This window comes from Cyprinodon tularosa, unplaced genomic scaffold, assembly GCF_016077235.1.
Source record: "Cyprinodon tularosa strain WSP-4 unplaced genomic scaffold, ASM1607723v1 ctg54, whole genome shotgun sequence".
Taxonomy (NCBI): domain Eukaryota; kingdom Metazoa; phylum Chordata; class Actinopteri; order Cyprinodontiformes; family Cyprinodontidae; genus Cyprinodon; species Cyprinodon tularosa.
This window is the reverse complement of record NW_024039274.1, coordinates 671942-691211: the sequence shown is the minus strand read 5'-3', so window position 1 is coordinate 691211 and position 19270 is coordinate 671942. Positions and strand designations below refer to the sequence as shown.

General features: G+C 36.4%; 1 protein-coding gene across 5 annotated transcripts in view; it reads left to right on the top strand.

Moving 5' to 3' along the window:
* The window catches only part of slc4a11 (solute carrier family 4 member 11), a 212185-nt gene that overhangs the window by 102659 nt on the left and 90256 nt on the right, over positions 1-19270 (top strand). For all 5 annotated transcript variants that reach the window (XM_038304653.1, XM_038304656.1, XM_038304658.1 and 2 more), the window contains one exon: positions 3480-3708. In XM_038304653.1, coding sequence (XP_038160581.1) covers positions 3480-3708 — 229 coding nt within the window. The remainder of the gene's footprint in view (positions 1-3479; positions 3709-19270) is intronic.

Here is a 19270-nt window from a genome sequence, read left to right as displayed (position 1 = left end):
GTCATTTTTCACTTTTGTAGCATTTTACAATTCTGATGGTAAAAATACAATTCTGCATGATAATATGCCAATCTGATCTGCTATGTAATGGCATTTCATGTAGAGAGTGGCAGGTTTTTATTTCCACAGCTTATTAGATTATTGCGTAATAAACATCTTCAAGCAGCTACAAAGAGACTGTTAAACCTGCAACATATTTAAAACTCTATTCTTTAGTCCAATTTTGCAAAAGTGTTTTTTTTTTTTTTAGGTAAAACTGTCCTAAATATATCAGCATATAATTTTTTTGTCAGTTCTGCTGCTTTCCATGTTAATTTAAATCTGCATTTTGTGAATAAAGGATTTAAAGTCTGCAGTTTTTGCACAATTAAGATAAGACAAATACCCACTTTATAAAGAGTCAATCTATCAGATACAAATTTTGTTTGTTTTATTTTGTCAAATTAAAAAAGCCTAAAGTAAGAGTTACATACTTATGTTATATAAAGGGGTAACTTATTGTGTGTTTCACAACTTAAATATGTTCATATTTCTGTTCAGCCCACCTGACTCAATGTTTTATAGAACTACCAGCTTTGAACATCCGGAAACTGATATTTTATGTAACATACATGTGCACAAAATCATTCTGAAAAAAACGATCTACTTGAATAAATAATGCATCACTATTTAATGTGACATTTAAACTATGAATTAACTGAATGCAGAAACAATTCTCAGAAAATAATTGGTTAGTTAAATTATTTATCCCAAAAATAGAAATTGTTGTTCATGATTTTTTTTTATTTATTCAGGAAGTCTTTATTTGAAAATGTAACTTTTAATAAGTCAGATATTTATTTTTTAATGATGTATTTCCCCTTTACTTTGTATTTCATGATGACACTTTTTAAGTGAATGACGACGTAACTCAGCCAATCGGCATCAGCAGGTTTGACCTGCATACCCATTGGCTGATCCCAAACAGGAACTAGTCCTCTCTCCGGTATCTGGCTGATGCTTGCTAAGCCAACAACAATTGTTTGCTATCTTCCTTATTTTTTCAAGTATATATTTTTTTCACAAAGATTTATTTATTATATAACATGGTTGTCCATTCCTCTTTGCAAACTAGCGCTTGTTCAGACACATTAGACCTTCTGTTAATATCATATTTTTAAGTCTTGATCTAAACCTTTCTTCTGTAGCCACTGATCTTTATGTATTTATTGGATTGCTGATTGGCCGTTGGTAGTACGGGGTTGAAGTGAAGCCATCGGCCGCCATATTGGTGCTCCCTTGTTAGACCGGTCCTAATGTAAACAATATGTGCGCAACAGCATCGAACAAAGACTGTTCTAATTTTCAGGGGGACTCAAGACTCAAGTATTTCATAGCATAACTAGATTACTTTAATTTATAATAAAAAACCAATCAGCAAATCACATTGCATAGTCATTATGAAGTCAATGAAGTCTATAAATCATGTAATATAATATATTATACAAATCCATCACAATAAGTGGTATTATTATTCAAAATCCGTCTGAAAGCTTCATCCTCCTTCCTTATTCCCATTATTTTGTTTTCCGATTCTTTTGCACTAAATGAAATAAAAAAAAAAACAGATAACAAGCCTTAATTATATGTTTTTATTTATTTCATAAGCCCAGTTGTCTGAGCACAGAAACGTTTTGCACGTAAATGACGCAAAAACCAAAAGTGGTGGAAAACATTCTTTCTACACTCTCAGACAATGGAGAGCTTCATTACATTCCCTGGAAATTAACAGTAAGCTTTGAGAGCAGTGGATCTGTCAGCGCTTTAACTCAAGCAAACTTGCCAAATGCGTTATAGATTCGTATAGTTTTTATTATTCATATAGTTTTTTTTATTAGAGTTAACTGTAATATATTTAGCTAAATAATTATCAAATAAGGCCCTCATACATTCTCACATATATTCACAAAAATGGTTGATATACATGATTTAAAATGTCACTGTATATTCTTATTTCTCTCTAGATTTCTCAAATTCCCGATCACAAAGAAAATTAACATCCTTCAGTTCAAGGAAATCAAAGATTAGATTGATCTGGTTTTATGAACTTTGTCTTTGTAGATTATCATTTGTTTTGTATTGTCAAATAAAACATATAAGAAGAATTATCATTGTGAATTTTACATTATGGGTGACATATTTGTGTGTCTTCTCAGAAAGGAATAAGGGTAGAGAATGTGTCCAATTCACAGGATTTATTAGTGGAATCAACATAGTCAAAGATTTGCTAGATTAATTTGTTCCCTTGTTTTGAGACGAAGAAAATCTTCATTGATTGTTCTTAAAATGTCTTTTTCTCTTTTTTAAAAAACATTAAATACTATCTTAATGACCATTTGATAGAGGAATATGTTAATTAGTTTAACAGACAATAACAATCAAAAACTGGGGTGCTGCTATGGTGTGAAGGGAGAGGGTCTAAACCATTTACCAGCTGCTACAGGTTAGTTCCTGATCCTGCTGACCTTTGCTGAATGTGTTGCTTCCCTCTCTTGTAACCCACTTTCCTGTCCACATTGTTTGAAAAATAACAAAATAAAGGCCATTAGAACCTAAAAAAAAAAAAAAAAAAAAAAATATATATATATATATATATATATATATATATATATATATATATATATATATAAAAAGAAAAAAAATTAGTGACTAGAACTGTTACTCCTCCTGTATTGTGTCATTTATGTTAGAATCCACATTTTACCGGAATAATGAGCAAAATGTATCCTCTCAAGAAGCCATTTTCATGTCCAGCAAAATCAGTGTCCACACTTTGATATTGACAGAAAATTATAAACTGATACGAAACATCTGTAAGGTTAAAAAGGAACATTATTTCATTGAAGACGCTGGTTCTGTTGGTCATTAATAAACAACACAAAAAAAAACAACAACAAAAAATAAAATCTTCAAGGCCAGGTTTATCTTTGTATTTCATTTTAATTTTTAAATAAAGGAAATCCAATAAAGCAAAAAAGTGAAATTATTGTGGGTTTTTTTTTTTACCAACATGTTAATGAGAAATCCCAAAATACTGTGAAATCAGCCTCTGGCATGCTTGTTCTGGTTTCAGGTCAACCTCCCAAAGATGGCCGCCTTGATTTATGTGCCATGAGAGCCAATGTCATTATATGATCTGCATGATTAGGGACAATTTCCTCAGAATATCTTGTGTTTTTAATCCCTATATAAAAATCAGGACTATGAGTGAAAATGAAATACATTTTGCACCATGACACAGAGGACTTGCAGTTCGGGCTAGAATTGCTCTCTTTACAAGTTTTTTTCCAGTTATGTTTAGTGCAAAAAAGTTTAAAGTTTTTTTTTGTTTTTTGTTTTTTTTTGTTAGTTTTTTTCAAAACAAAAAACCAAACTGCTTGAATATACATGGACTCTGTGGCTTTAAGTCAAGTGATGATATAAGTAAATCTCATCCACAGTATGTGAAGCTCATGAACTTTGAGGAGGAGGTTCGGGCACACCGGGACTTGGATGGCTTCCTGGCAAGGGCTAGTATATTGTTGGATGAGACAGCCGCCTCCCTGGATGATGTTCTCAAGAGAATGCTGCATCACGTAGCCGAGGACAGCCTCGTGTGTGAGCCTGGGTGCAACTTTGAGGAGGTGATGAGCATGCTTTTCACAGACGCAGGAGCTCAAGAAGTCAACGGTAAGCAGAAACTATACATCAAGGTTTTAAACGCTGTATGAGAAAGCATGCAAAAGTAAATACAGTAACAATTGCAAGGAAAATTAAAGAAGACATGTTACTGTCACATTTAACAAATAAACATACATTCTGATCTGGGTCGCTTGTCCATTAAAAGGGTTTTTAAAAATAAAATTCCTTAGGCTAATATTTAAATATGCATTTCTGTATTGGAACAGCTTTTTTTATTGCTCTAACATTTCTATATTAAAATGGAGCTGTTATTTTTATGTGTTTGGTTAGCTGTTAGTGGAAAATAATCATTAACAGAAATAATGACTTGAAGACATCAGTGCATGTGTAATGAACTATAAAATGTGTTTCCCTTAGTGAGTTGAGTTTGTGAAATAAATAAGCTTAACGTTTATTTCCTAATTCATTGAATATGGCTGTAACTTTGTAAAAAGTAATGTGAAAAAAGTAGAAGGACGTTAGGGTGGCAGAAATTTAGGACAAGGAGATGAAAGTAGTAGGAAACATGTTACAGTGATAACAGTTCCCAAAACGAGTTATAAAGAGAGCCCTTCAAAATAGGAAAAAGGGTGAAGTTTTTAACTGTGTTGCAAAAGAGCTAGTATTTATATATTAACAGTAAAATAAATGTTGCCCAAAAGTTTAACCGTTTTTGTCGCTCTCTTCAGGAAGGAAAATTCTTATATGCATTTTTTTATACAAAGAGTGAAATATTTCAAATCTTTCTTTGTCATTTCATGGTTATGGCCTACAGATCATAAAAAACACAATTAAAAAAAATATATATTTTATAAAACTGGGAAATAAATATTGAACAGCAGAAAAAAGGAAAAGATGTGACAGAAAGAGGGAGAACTGCATCATGAAGAGGATTGTCTATCTAAATCCTTTCTAGAATTTGGGGAAGCTTTACAATGAGTGGACTGAAGGTGGTTCAGCACATAAAGACTCACATTGTACAAATCACTCCTATACTTAGGCTATAAGTGTCGCATTACTCGGGTCAAGCAGCATCAGAGCCGTCATTGATTCTGTAAGTCTGAAAACCCAACAGAGAACCCGGATTGAAACAAAGCTTATTTGCAACGTCTTCTTCTTGTTATATACATATATATTATTATTATATTTATATATATTCTTTTTGTTCTGAAAATCCCTCAACTGAGAGCAAAGTAAAATTCCAACCAGCTCTACATCTTCCCCATCCTGTCCCTCCCCTTCTGTATTTACCTTTTGTTTCTCGGTTGTTTTTTCAAATGATAATTCTTAGATACAATTTGATTCCCAAGATGCTAATACTTTAACTAATAATAAATATTATTGTTGAAAATAATATTTTTCGAAAATGTATTCTTGTTATAGCTTATATTGTTGTTTCTGCATTTATCATCAAAGTAATCAAGGAAGCACATGTATGTATGACAAACGTTTTTATGGGTGAAGAAAGCCATGTGGAAAGAAATTATATAAACTTTTTTCCACATTTATTCAGCTGTTTCAAAGAAAGGTAACCTACTAAATGTATTTTAGGCAGGCCTGGCAGTAACCAATAAAAAAAGGCTAAAGATTTCAATTCAAACATAGATTGTCACAAAAACAGCTCCCCAGATACGGATTATAATCTAACATTTACATATTGATTAAACAACCACAAATCAGAAATGCCAGATAACATTTAATAATATTTTTTCTTTCAGCAGAAAACAAGCCTGCACCTTAGAAGAGGTGAAGCAGAAGGATTAGGATAACTTTCAAAGGAAATGTATTAAAACCTTACAAAGCTAGAGAAAGCCTTTCATCTAGTGTTTCTCTTCCAGTGATTTTTTTTTGTTATTACAGCAAACTGCATAGCGGGGGAGTTTCTGTCATAGTTCACCTATGTCCAAGTGATTGTAGAACTTGGACTTCGTGTGGAGGATTGGGCTGAATCCCTGCTCAACAAGATCAGTGGTCAGCAGCAGCCTAGTTTTCTCCCGGAGAGCCAACTGGCATGTTTTTGCCCACATGTTACCCCAGCCAAGAGCTGAAAGCGTAGCCAGCTCAGTGTCACAATGAATATCTAGGAGATACTGGCTGGGGTCTGAATTCAGCCTGGAAGCTTGGTGTGGAGAGGCCTTTAATCCCATGGCACGAGAATGCATGTGCAATAAAGAAAATAATAATAATAATTTGAGTTAACAAAATGTATATTTTTCCAAAAATGTAAATAGTTTCTCTATATATTTAATAATGGAAATTATTACAATTTTACATTTAATTCAATTTGCAGCTTTTTATGCTGTAAAGATCAAAGCAACTTGTAACTAAAACAAAAATGCTAACTCCTTAGATAAAGCTAAACATATTTTCTACCCACTATCCTCAGATATCAAAAGATGAATAAAATTATATGCTGACCCAGTCCTGCATATTGACCCTCTACCTGGCGTTGCTTTGTTTTTTTTAGGTCTCTGCTCTTTATTGGTTTTATTTCTCCTTTCGTCATCATTTCCTCCTCGTCTTGTCCCTTCCCATCTGTCTTTTCCTCCACCTCCTCACTCATATCACTTTATTCAGTCCCTCTGCATCAACATCAGTATGACCACTGAGGCCTGAGGCCCATACCACGAAGCGAGCCCAACCTAGTTTATCCTATCCAATTGCAGTCAGGTTCAGCTACACCGCAAAGCGAGGTATCAACTTGTTAACGCAATCCAGCATTATCTGAACGCTGTACGTATAAAGGGGCGGGTTCAAGGTAGCAGACCAATCACAATCATGAGCGCAGAAGAGAGAGCAACACATTTCTCAGGTGAGGAACAAAAACTTATCCCACAGAAATACGGGGGGGAGGGGGGTCTCACTGTAAAGTCAAACATGATGGTGTCATGAAAGAGACGCCAAATAGCATGACGACTTGGGAGAGTAAAAATTAAACGCAAAAACATTTTTTCATCAAGTTAGATGGACTTTTTAATTCAATAATGCATTAGCCACAATAAAGCTAGAAGCTTATGCCATAATTGCATCATAATAATACAAGAAGTGGGTCATCTGAGTGAAATCATCCAGATTTCTGAGTTTTTTCTTCTTTTTTGCCTGGTGGTTTACCATTATTCCCCCATCAGAGCACAGAGTATTCGAACCCCCTGCTATTTTGCAAGTTCTCCCACATAAAAATCAAAGAAGGGTCTTAAATTGTCATCATAGGTGCATGTCCACTGAAACATAATCTAAAAACCATTTAACTATTTATTTGTATCACACAGCTGCAAATAGGTAATTGAACACCTGAGAAAACTAATGTTAATATAAGGTACAGTAGCCTATGTTTAAAATTACAGGGGTCTAATGTTTCTTGTAGTTTTGCATCATATTTGCACAAACTGCAGGAGGGATTTAGGCCCATTCCTCCACATAGATCTTCCCTTGATCAGTCAGGTTTCTGGTTTGTCACTAAGAAACATGGAGTTTGAGTTTCCTCCAAAGATTATCTAATGGGTTTAGGCCTGGAGACTGGCTAGGCCACACCATACCATGATATGCTTCTTCCAGACCCACTCCTTGGCTACCCTGGCTGTGTGCTTTGGGTCATTGTCATGTTGGAAGATCCAGCCTCCACCCATCTACAATGCTCTCACTGAGGGAAAGAGTTTGTTCCCTCAAATCTCACAATACATGGCCCTGCTCATCCTCTCCTTAATGCAGTGCAGAGGTCCTGTCCTGTGTACAGAAAAACACCCCCAAAGCATGATGCTACCACCCATGCTTCACAGTAGAATAGGTGTTCTTGGGATGGTACTCATCATTCTTCTTCCTCCAAACATGGTTAGTAGAATTGTGACCAAAATGTTCTATTTTGATCTCATCTGACCACATGACGTTCTCCCTTGACTCCTCTGGATCATCCAAATGGTCATTGGCAAACTTAGGACGGGCCTTGACATGCTAGGTTAAACAGGGGAACTTTCTGGGCCTTGCATGATTTCAAACCACGACGTCTTAGTGTATTACCAACAATAACGTTGAAAACTGTGATCCCAGCTCTTTTCAGGTCATGACCAGCTCCTCCCATGTAGTTCTGCGCTTATTTCTCACCTTTCTTAGGATCAAAAAGACCCCACAGGGTGAGATCCTGCATGGAGCCCCAGTCCGAGGGAGATAGACAGTCATGTTTAGCCTCTTCCATTTTCTAGTGATTGCTCCAACAGTCGACCTTTTTTCACCAAGCTGTCTGGCAGTTTCCCTGTAACCCTTTCCAGCCTTGTAGAGGTGTACATTTGTGCTCTAGTGTCTTTGGACAGCTCTTTGGTCCTGGCCATGTTAGTAGTTAAATTCTTACTGATTGTATGGGGTGGACAGTGTCTTTATGCAGCTGACCACATCAAACAGGTGCATCTAATTTAGGACTATAAATGGAATGGAGGTGGACATTTTGAAGGCAGACTAACCAGGTCCTTGAGGATCAGAATTCTAGTTGATAGACAGTTCTTCAAATACCTATTTTTTTTAGGTTATGTCTCTCACAGTTGACATGCACCTATGATGACACCATGATTTCTAAGTGGGAGAACTTGCAAAATAGCAGGGTTTTATAATGCCCACTTTCCTCATTGTATATACATACATACATGGAAATATAACAGGAAAGTGGGATGTTTATTCAGATATTATCATTTTAACTATATAACAGGGTCTCTCCTAAAAAAAAATATATTTTGCAGTAAATAACCACAATGTTCAAAATTATTCAAACTCCATAGCATCCTGATAAGATTTTGTTTGTAAATGAATATGTCTGCAAGCATCAGACCAAGACACAACGCTTAACCATCTGCTTCTGTTTCAGTCTGAATCCATTTACAGCAGCCTCTCAGACACTCCTACAGTACATGTACATAGAAAAATAAATTGACACAGTTTCTCCTGGTTTTCTGCCCATTCTTTGCCTCCTAAACCCCTTTGCCATTAGTTTGTTTCCTTCAGCACAAGGTTTCTACTTGAGAGGCAGGCAAGGCAGCGTTACAGTTGGGACAAATCTCCTCTGCCTGTTAGAGAAAAACATAAATAACGGTATTTATTCATCATAGATACATACAAATAGTAAGGAAAGAAATGGTTGGTATAATTCTGCATTTTGAATTACATTTTTGTGCAACATGTTTCTCTACTGACTTGCTCCTACTGTCTGGATGCAGGAAAATACAGTTTTTATGCTTCATGAGCACGAGGATGTCCGTGGGCTTTCTGAAATGTAATGTTTTACAAGAGTTTTCCGGTCCGGCTGCTCTGGTGTCCACAGCTGTGATAGTTAGTTAGAGGTGGCTTGTGTGTGATGCTTACCCTGCAGCGCAGGCTCTGACAGATTCACAAGGTGATAATTGACTTCTGTCATCGATCACTCACGTAGCTTTTTAAATGATACTCTGAGGCTGTGCTGGCAGCTGCTGCTTGGCTGTTCTCTCTCAGAATACCCCACAAGGAGCCTGTTTTTGGGTCAGCAGCCTTGGCCTAAAGGGGTTGTTACATTGATTGGCTGTACGGTTAGGACTTACAGGTTTAGGAGGTTGTTATCTACATATATGGAGGGAATTTTGATTCGTTATTAATGCAGGCAAACATGTTTTGTAAATGGACATTTGAAGAACAAACATGCAATTCAGAAATTAAACTTTGGAAAGCTTCTTTATCAAAGGTTTTGAGTAACTTTACTGTTTTATTAGTTTTTTCTGTTTTTTTTATGTTAGCCTTTCAAACTTTATTTGATCAATTATTTTAACAAATTTTATATTTTCTAGGGTTAGGGTTAGATTTGATTGATTAGATTATTTTTTTTTCACATTTCTCTTTTTTAGATTGATATTTACGAATCTCCTTCTTTTCAAATAATTTACTCTAAGCCCAATACCAATGTTCGCTCTCGATGCAAACATTGGCCAATAAAAATGTTTATTGCTCACGTCCATGCAGACCAGTTGAAATGTGCCATCCCTCCACACTTTAGAGGAAAGACCATCCCCAAAGAAAGTTAATTGAAAAGAATGCAATTTGTAAAACATAATAGGAAAAATACATTAAAAAATATGCAAAAATCTGCCATTTTTGAAATATATAAATATGTTTTCATTTCAATATATCAAAATAGACTTTTTACTGGATTGCTTTTTTTTTTTTTTTTTTTTTTTTTTTTTTTACAGATTTCCATTTTTAAAAAAACATGTTATTTACAAAAAAAGAGGAACAAATATATATATATATAAACTATATATATACTCTATATATATGCATTCTCTATATATTTACATTCAGCATCAAGACATTAATAAAAGAAAGAGGTAACTAGAATTTGCAGTTTGTTGGACTGTATCCGTTTTAAAGTTGAGCTTCAATATGGCAAAGGAAGACTCTGGAGCAGAAGATAAACAAGTTAAACTGTCAATTAAAAATGACATTACATTAGCAAAATAACCAAATCTGAACTAAAAGTGAAAAAAATAAGCCAGTAAACGTATTTGGTGGTCAGTCGTCCATTCATGTTTGTTGGAATGTTGTATGTGATTGTTTCCCATTGGATGGCGGGACAGTTGCTCCCTGAGGTGAAGGTGGCTTAGTGGAGGGCATCTACACTCTGAAGCTGAGCTACAGGTGCAGTTCTGTCATCAGCAAATAAAAATGTCATTTGTAATTGCAGAGTTTTAGAATATATAATGAAGTAGCCTAATAAATCTGACAATTGCTTCCAAGTAAAACAAATATCACATTGAGTAAAGCCATTTCTATGTAGCACATTTTAAAAGTACCATTTCTAATTTGTTTGAGGTTACTTAGCTCCTCCAGAAGACATTCAAATATAAACTGATAATACAATCAACATTATGCGTATACTAATCATTAACTAATAGCTTTTCAGTCCAAACATTTTCCAAATAACAGTGACTGATTCTGAATAATTAAAGCTACTAAATAATCCTGAAAATGACTCAGACTGTTTACAGTTCTCGGCTACAAAGAAAGCAAGTTTATGTGCACAAAGGTTCCAGCCTACAGCTTAGTAAAGCTCAAGGCCATCTGCCCAGCACACTCAGACTGATAGAAAAAAATACATCTTCTTTGACAGTTGGAAGACTGGAGAAGGAGGTAGTGCTTAAACTATTTACCTACAGTATGGAAACTAATTAGTATGATTAAGGTAATTTTAAGAATCTGTTAGATTTTCCCACATTTCTTCTGATTACTTTGAAAAAGAAACATTTGTACACACATTTAATTAAATCAGGATTTTATTCATTTAATTAACTGTTTAAGATGTTATTGTTATGTTTCTGTTTAGATATTGATTATAACCTTAGTTATGGTCAATATGATTAATAGTTTTTTTTTTACCAAACCAATTGTATGTAACGTTACCTAAGTGAGGGGAAAAAGAATAACAAGTGTTTTTGTTGAATATTACCTCAGATATAGATATATGGTGCGGATATAAAGATTTTACCCCATCGCAGATTTCCTCTCTTTTAGCTTTTTTGTCACACCTTAAGGGCGAATTATACTTCTTCAACCGCACGTATCAAATGTCGCTTGCGTCTGGTCGTGAACCAGTTTTGCTGGTATGCTTCTGCAATGTCAGTCTGGAAGTTCTAGGGACGCACAACAGTTTCCCGCCAAAGCGCTAGGGGGAGCCTGTTGTGAAAACTTCATAGGTGGCGCCGGCGGGAGTGTTTATTTTTCAAAGCAACATGTGAGGCATCGTACAAGTGGTTGTACTTCCGAAACTTCTCGATCAACCTTTCGTCGTGGTTATCATTGTTGTTATTACGCCTCGGTTTTTAAAAATGGCGCGCCCCGGCACCAAATCGAGAAGGACGACCACACAGACAGCCGGAAAGGCATGCCAAGGACCAATCACAGCTGCTTTCTGTCTGCACACTTCCGCTTGTGGTCTGTGCGGGTTTGCGGCTGTCCGACCTGTAGTACGGATTTTTTTGAGGTGCATGACGACGGTTGCAGAGCCTCTGCGTGGGGGGCATGCTCATGCAAAGATTTAATTGGTTGCAGAGGCTATGCGTCAGAAGTATAAATTGGCCTTTACCGTTTCACATTACTCAAAAGGCTATAAAAGCACAGTGCTAACCTGGCTGAAGGCCAAAAGGAGTTTACGAATATTCATTTCATTTAATAAAGCAACAGATTCTGTCAAAACCATCCAAGCGCTATGTGAAAAAGTAAATACCCCCAAAACCTAATATTTAGTTGCTCTACAACACGTGCCAATAGTTGGCGTTAAGTATTGTGATAACTGCTAATGAGTCTTTTAGATCTCTATGGAGGCTTTTTGGTCCAGTCTGCTTTGCAGAATTCATTTAAATCAGACTCACATAAGAGTTTCAGGATAAATGGTGTGTTTAAGGTCATATCTCTGCCCCATTTGCCCCCAGTTCTCTGATTTATTCCTGCAGAAGAGTCTCTCCCTTGCAGGGGTTCCTCTCCAATGCTGCAGAGGAACTCTGGGGAGGGTTAGCTGTGGGGCTTTGGTTAGTGAGAGAGTTGGTTCCAGGCAGGGGATTTTAGAAAGGCTGCTTCTGCATCTTCGACCCTCCCACAGGCTCTGCAGCTACTGTTGGCACTGTTGGCTGGCATGACCTTAGGGAAACAGCAATGAGCCTGGGGCCATGAACAGGCTTATAGAGGGAATGGCTGCTCTGTGGCGTTTTGCCGTTTTTATGTGCCTGAAGGTGCTGTGGCCTCTGGAAGGTAAGGCTGTTACATAAACCATTGCAGTTGACAAGGATCACATACCTTTTCCATACACATATTCTATGCACACACATTCAAACTCATGCCCCTATACAATTAATCCAAAATGAAGGTTGATGAAAAACATTTGATCTTTTATTAATGCAACATACTGTATCTACTCTGATGCCAAATGCAATCCTGATTTGATAGTCAATCAGGCCATTAGGGTACCAGGTCCATGTGTCTTTTTATATAGTAGAGCTGTGCTGGTACATCTAGGTAACTAGTTTCTCAATAAGGAGAAATATGTATGTAAATCCCTTTATTGTCCCACAATGGAGAAATTCACCTCTGCATCTAACCCATCCCCTTGGGGGGCAGTGGGCTGCCATTATGTGGCGCCTAGGGAGCAGTGTGGGGTTAAGGGTTTTTTTCAGGAACTCAGAGTGGAGGCTGTGGGGATCTAACCGGGTACTTGCAACCTTCTTATAGCTCAAGCGCACTGCTCTGGGTCAACACTAGGTCAACACTCCTCACAGTATTATATGTATTAGAAATAAGGATCAAATTAAACAATTTAAATTATTACTTGATCACTTCAGAACCTTTCATTTTTTTATTAAGCCAGTTAGAGGTTACCTGCTGTGGTGTTTGGAGTCATTTTCCTGCTACTAAACCCAAGTTGGATTAATATTTAGTTGGGAAAATTATTATTTGAAATAGCCTTTAAGGGTTTTCTGATAGAAAGGAGATTTCATGGTTCCACCATTTACAGCCATCCCTTCACATAGTTACAAAGCCATCATTGTGTGTGACTTTCCTGTCAACATAAAAAAAATTGTCCAAGTTTTATGGTCTTCAAAATGTGTTTTGGAAAATGAGGGAGGGAACTTTATACTCTTTTTTTGGGTTAGCATTGCTTGAGCCTTCAAACTCTTCTATGAAAACCAATTATCTGGTCTCTTATTGTTGAGTCCTTGATATTGACCTTTACAGAAGCGAGTAATGACTTCAGAATTTTAGCTGTTTTCTTTCTTACTTCAATGAGTCGTCTGTCGTCTTCTCCTCATGCAGTTCTCTACAGAACCAAACCCTTAGAAATACCTTTGTAACTCCTTCCAGGCTTATGTTAATGATTTTCCATCTCATCTTTTCTTGAATTTGTTTAGAGTTGCGAAGAAGTTTTTTGGTTTTTGGATTTTTTCCATTCAGTTTGAATTGAATTAGTGTCTTTAGAGTAGGATAATTGACAATAAAATGTTTTCATAGGTGTCTAAAAGACAACCAAGGTTTGTATTTGCTCTTTTTCTGTCATCTCATACATGTAACATTCAATGCTTCATCTGTGAAGGTGCTTTCACACCAAATGCGACACCTGGAGCGAATTATTTACATGTTATATGTATTGAGTAGAGGGCAATCTTAGGAGGCAAAGCAAGGCAAAGGTTGGGATTCTAGCACAGTAATAAGTCACCTTTACTGCAAACACTGCAAAGTGTTCTTCCTTTTATCATGTAACAGCAGTTGTTGCACATTCTTCAGGTGTATTACCACCAACATCTTGTAAGAAATGTAACGCTTCATCGATGGTTCGCAATAGGAATTTGTAAATTTGAGATATGTATTTTTCAAAATCTTTACTTTGAAACTTGTTTTAGTAAGGTTTAAACTTTTGTCTTGACAAATCAAACATCTAATATCACATGTAAATATGAGATAACAACAAGAATCGAATAAAAAAAAGTTTCATATGTTGTCTATTGAGTTATATTTACAAAATCAGGCACCGAGACATACCTGGTCTACATGTCCGTCTTTAACCATTAAAACCAAACAAAAAGTGTTACCCTGTGACTTTTTATGTCAGATTGGAGAAATATTTGTATATGTTTTTTGTATTGACAAAAGCTATCTTTGTGTGATCTAAATAGTTTAAATATGTGACACTTTTTAAATAAAAGGCAAAAAGGGAAATCTGTTTTGGGTAAAGACATACATGACATTATGTTCTCATTATGTTCTCAAGTCCTGTATGTTTTTCACAGCACTGCAGTAATTGATAGTCAAACATCCTTACTAGATAATCATAATACATTTTTTTACTCCAATGGAAAAAAATGTAATGTTAAAATCATCTGCCAAATGAGTTTTCATGCTGGGCAGATGCATTAGCAAAGGCAGTTAAATTCAAATAAGTTTTTACATAGTAAATTCAGCAAAAAGATAATATAGTGAATACCTTTTTATTATGCATCACAACACTCTTCTTCCAATGAGTCGGGGGATTTCAGATATCTTTAATTAAGATTGGGTATACTAATTATTTAATAAAGAAGCTGATTCACGTTTTAGCAATCCTGCTCATTAATGTCGTGTTTGGAGTTAATTCCCTTCCAGATATCTGGAAAGATTCCTGAGTTCGACTGTCAAATAATCTCATCATTTTCAGGGTGATGAGGGGACATTCTCTGGAAAGAACAAAGACCGTTCCTGTGGGAATTAGTTTATATCACACCCAAGTATGTTATCAACAAGACATATCTCTGAGGTATTAATTTCTGCAGTATCTCTGCTCACTTTGCCACAGTGGGGTATTACAGCTGGCGAGCAGACCAGCTCATTTGGGGAGTAAAACTGTACAGCTGTGAGATAAAGCGAACAGGGAAAGATTATAACGTTCCCTGGCAAAAAGGAGAATTACATAAATGAAAAAGATGAAAGCCCAGAGAGATAATTAGTCCTGCTCCAACATGTAGAGATGAGTTAATTTTTTGGAGGCCAGTGCTTTTGGCTTCACTTTTGTGTTCAGATTCAACTTTAAGAAACACGCATTGTGCTGAAGAATAATGCTCAGCATTGCTTATGATGCAATGCATGGATAACAATTTCAATTTTATATGTTTGAAAAAATAACATCTTTGAAAATGTAATATTTAAACCAATAAATGATTTAGAGACTGAATAATACAGAGCATGTTGTAGTGTTATTGCTACTGAATGACTAATAGGCAATGTGGTGATTAATGATGTATAGTATAATTATATTTTCCTCTTGCAGTTTGTAAGTATCTTCAGTTTTCTGTGGTACACGCACTGATGACTGTGCCGTGCCTGTGATTACTGCACTCTGATTTTATTTGAAATGTCACTTTCGATCTATCTTGCTTGCCCTCTTCACCACTTTGGTGCACGTTATCTTTGTCTTTTTTTTTTCTTTTTTTTTTTTGCATTATAAAATTATAAAGCAAAAAAATAATCTTTTTAGTTAATTATGAAACCTAAAAATAATTTCCAAAATGCATACTAAAAAATGTAAAATTTTCTGTTTTATTTTATAGTAATATGGTTTTAGGCTTATAAAACTTATGTACCTTGTGTACTTACCATCATCTAAAATATTTGCGAAACTATTTGGGCATAAATTGCTACATAGTTATTTACTTTTCTCTTGGTCTTCCAAATAAGAGTAAAAATACTTAGGTGTTTGTGGATGTAATTTGTGAAAATCTGACAGAGGTATGGGATTAGAATACTTTAGCATTTACACTTTGGATTAAATATGTTTAACAAAATTTCATTATTTTCATATTGGTGTTTCTTTCCTTAATAAATTAACTCAGTTTATTTATATAGTGCAAGTTTACAGCACTTCATTTTAAGTAACTTCAAAGAATTTTTTTTTTTTAATCCTACAGACAAATTGGTAAATAAAGTACACATAAAACTAGCTATAATGGATTTGTGTTGTTTGGACTGTGAAGGAGCTGAAAGAAAAAATGTGCACTGAAAGAAAAAAATCTAGCTATTAGAATTTAAACCCACTGATTTGAATGTTAACCTGTCCTATCCTGCATCCTTGCTATAAATATCCTTTGCATAAATTAGTGAGTCAGTTGGAAGGCTTTATACTAGAGGGCAAAGGTTTGAGTAAAGGTGTACTGTGAGCATCTCAGCAAGAAAAATATAATGCGATTTCCAAAAGACAAAGATGTAAAATTAATAATCCTTTATGGGGATTTCTTTTATTATTTATAAATGTTTCAGTTGTATGAATCAAATTGTTATATTTTTTTTAATAGATCTCTAAAGTTATATAAACTGGTTGATTTATAAATCTCTGCCAATCGGGTTTTATTTCTAGGCTTTTGTTTGTCCCTTCAAATTCATTTTTGTAGAATTGTGAATCCAGACTTTCGTTTCAATGAATAGAGCTATTTTAGGCAAGTGCCTGCTTAAGCTCACTTACTTTTAACCATTTAACAAATTCCAAATAACTTTCTTTATGAAACGGCTTCCCACATTGGCTGGAAAGTTTTTCAGTCTGCTCATGAGTTTTGAGTTTTTCTTATTTCTTCTCTGCTCTTTAACAGTGTGCAGATGTCATGTACTGTTAAAATTGGACAGACCTTGCTGAATATTGCCATGTTGTACAGACGCTAATTTTAATGGCTCTCATTCGCACGGCGCTACACCAGACCACGGCTCTGTTCGAAAACCTAGGACGTGTCCTCCAAGGACGCAGTCCACCTAGACTGGATCCTTCGAAGTCCTTGAAAATACGGAGACCGGAAGAGTTTAGTCTGTGAATTCGACCAGGTCTACCCTTCGGCTGGTTTTACCGGCGTATGCTCTGTTGCTTAGCAACCGTAAACGTTGACACACAAAGCAGGAAAAGAATGAATCCAGAAGTTTTCAAAACTGTTTATTTATTTCTTTTTTATTGTGAAGTGAACAAAGACTACACTCACAAGAATCCAGAGTGGAATAAAGGTTCCAACTACCGGGAGCAGGAACAAATCAAATCAAATGTAATGATAGAAACCTTAGTCAGTTAAATAACCTGCTGCTGTCATTCTGCACATCTCTGATGTTGCTGCTATTTTCAAATATCCATTACTGTAAAAATGTCCATAGCTGCATATTGGTTATTTATTCTCCAGTTTTATATTGTTAAAACACTTTACAGGATTTTATTGTTTATATTTTAACTCTTCCCTATTATGTTATTCTTATACATTTTTCTAAGGTCCACATTTGTGTGACCATTTTCAATAATCTTTCTGCTGCTGTAAATTTGCCCATTGTGGGACAATAAAGGGATTTTCTATTCTATTCTATAAAAGGGGTAGAAAGATATAAGTAAATCTAAACAATGTATTTATAAAAAATCTATCTGCAAAATCGCTAATATTCAACAACAAAAAATACGTAGTTAAGCATATTGTGCAAAACAGCAATATAAAGATAAAAATCCTATCAGATTTATAGTCCCCACCCTGCAGATAAATTAGAATCTGTCCTTACCGTATTTTCACGACTATAAGGTGCACTTAAACGTCTTTTTTTTCCCTCAAAATGTGCGGTGCGCCCTATGGTGCGGTGCGCCCTATGTGTGTTGTAACTGCGACTTTTGAGACCACCTCATTGAGGAGATGATGAAAGAGTGGCTGAATGTAAGGAGACCAGGTGTTTTTTTTTTCCACCCCTCACCATCGCTGTTAATATGTAACCCCATGCGTGCCCATCTCACAGCTGATGTGAAAAACATGGGGAAACAAATTAACCCTGTGCTCGCTGTTCAACCGCTCAACATCGGTGTGAACCGGACCCAGCAGGTGCAGCAGAAGCAGCGAGTTTACATGCAAAGTCAATGGTTGACGCGCGTATAGGTGCAGCAAAAGGTCCTGCAACGCGTTTTGGTGCAGCACGTCGGGAGCGTTTAAGCATCTGAAGCGCCGCCAACGCGCTGCTGCTGCTCAAGATGGAAAAATTGAAGTTTTGCTGCTGGACGCGCCGCATCAACCAATCAGAGAAGCAGATCTGGGAGCTGACAGCGAGACAGACAGCGCTCTGATGACATATGATATTAGATGAAAAAGGCTGGGTGGATGCGTGGCTGAGGCAGGTGTATCTGAGAAGACTAGGTGGTTTTTTCCACGCATCACCATCGCTGCGTGCCCATCTCACAGCCGATGTGAAAAAAAGGTGAATCAAATGAACGCTGTGCTCGCCGTTATCCCGGGGGTCTGACAAAGGAACTTCCACTGCTCGACATCGGTTTGAAGCGGCCGTTCAAAGTAAGGCTGCGAGCGGCGTGGGAGCGATGGATGACAGACGGAGACCACAGTTTCAGGATAATGGGAAGGCAGCGCCGGGCAAGTTACGCCACCGTTTGCGGATGGATTGTAGATGCTTGGACTACTACGTGTCTGCTGGCTCTGTTGTTCAAGCTTTTGCAAAAGCCGGCATTATTTCTGAGGAGCTGCGCTGCACGGAAAGTGACTCTGACAGCGCAGATGGGGAAACTGGCATGTCTGATTTAGCGCAGCTGTTTAATTCAGAAACAGAGGATGATGACTTTGATTAATACTTTGTAATAAATACATTAATAAAGCACAATCATACTCAGTTTTGCTCCCCCCCCGCTGTATTTTTAAATACGCAGTAGAGGTATTTAAAGGTAGTAGAGGACATGTACCTGTATATAAAAAACGCGCCCTATAGTCCGGTGCGCCTTATGTGTGTGTTAAATACAGAAATGGGACACATAACTGAGAGTGCGCCTTTTAGTCCGGTGCGCCTTATGGTCGTGAAAATACGGTAAATTCCAGCCAAACTCATTTACACAGTAACAGATTAAAACCTTTAGATAAATCAAACATTACCGCCACATATCTGACTCAATAACCATTAAAACAACTATTTTTCATTAATCTCAGACGGAACTATTCACAGACTGGATTATATTAAACTGAACTTCCAATTTTCACCACTGTTCGGCACCAATTAACCTTTCCTCTGATCACAGCTTGCTTGGTCTCGCAATGAATCCTGG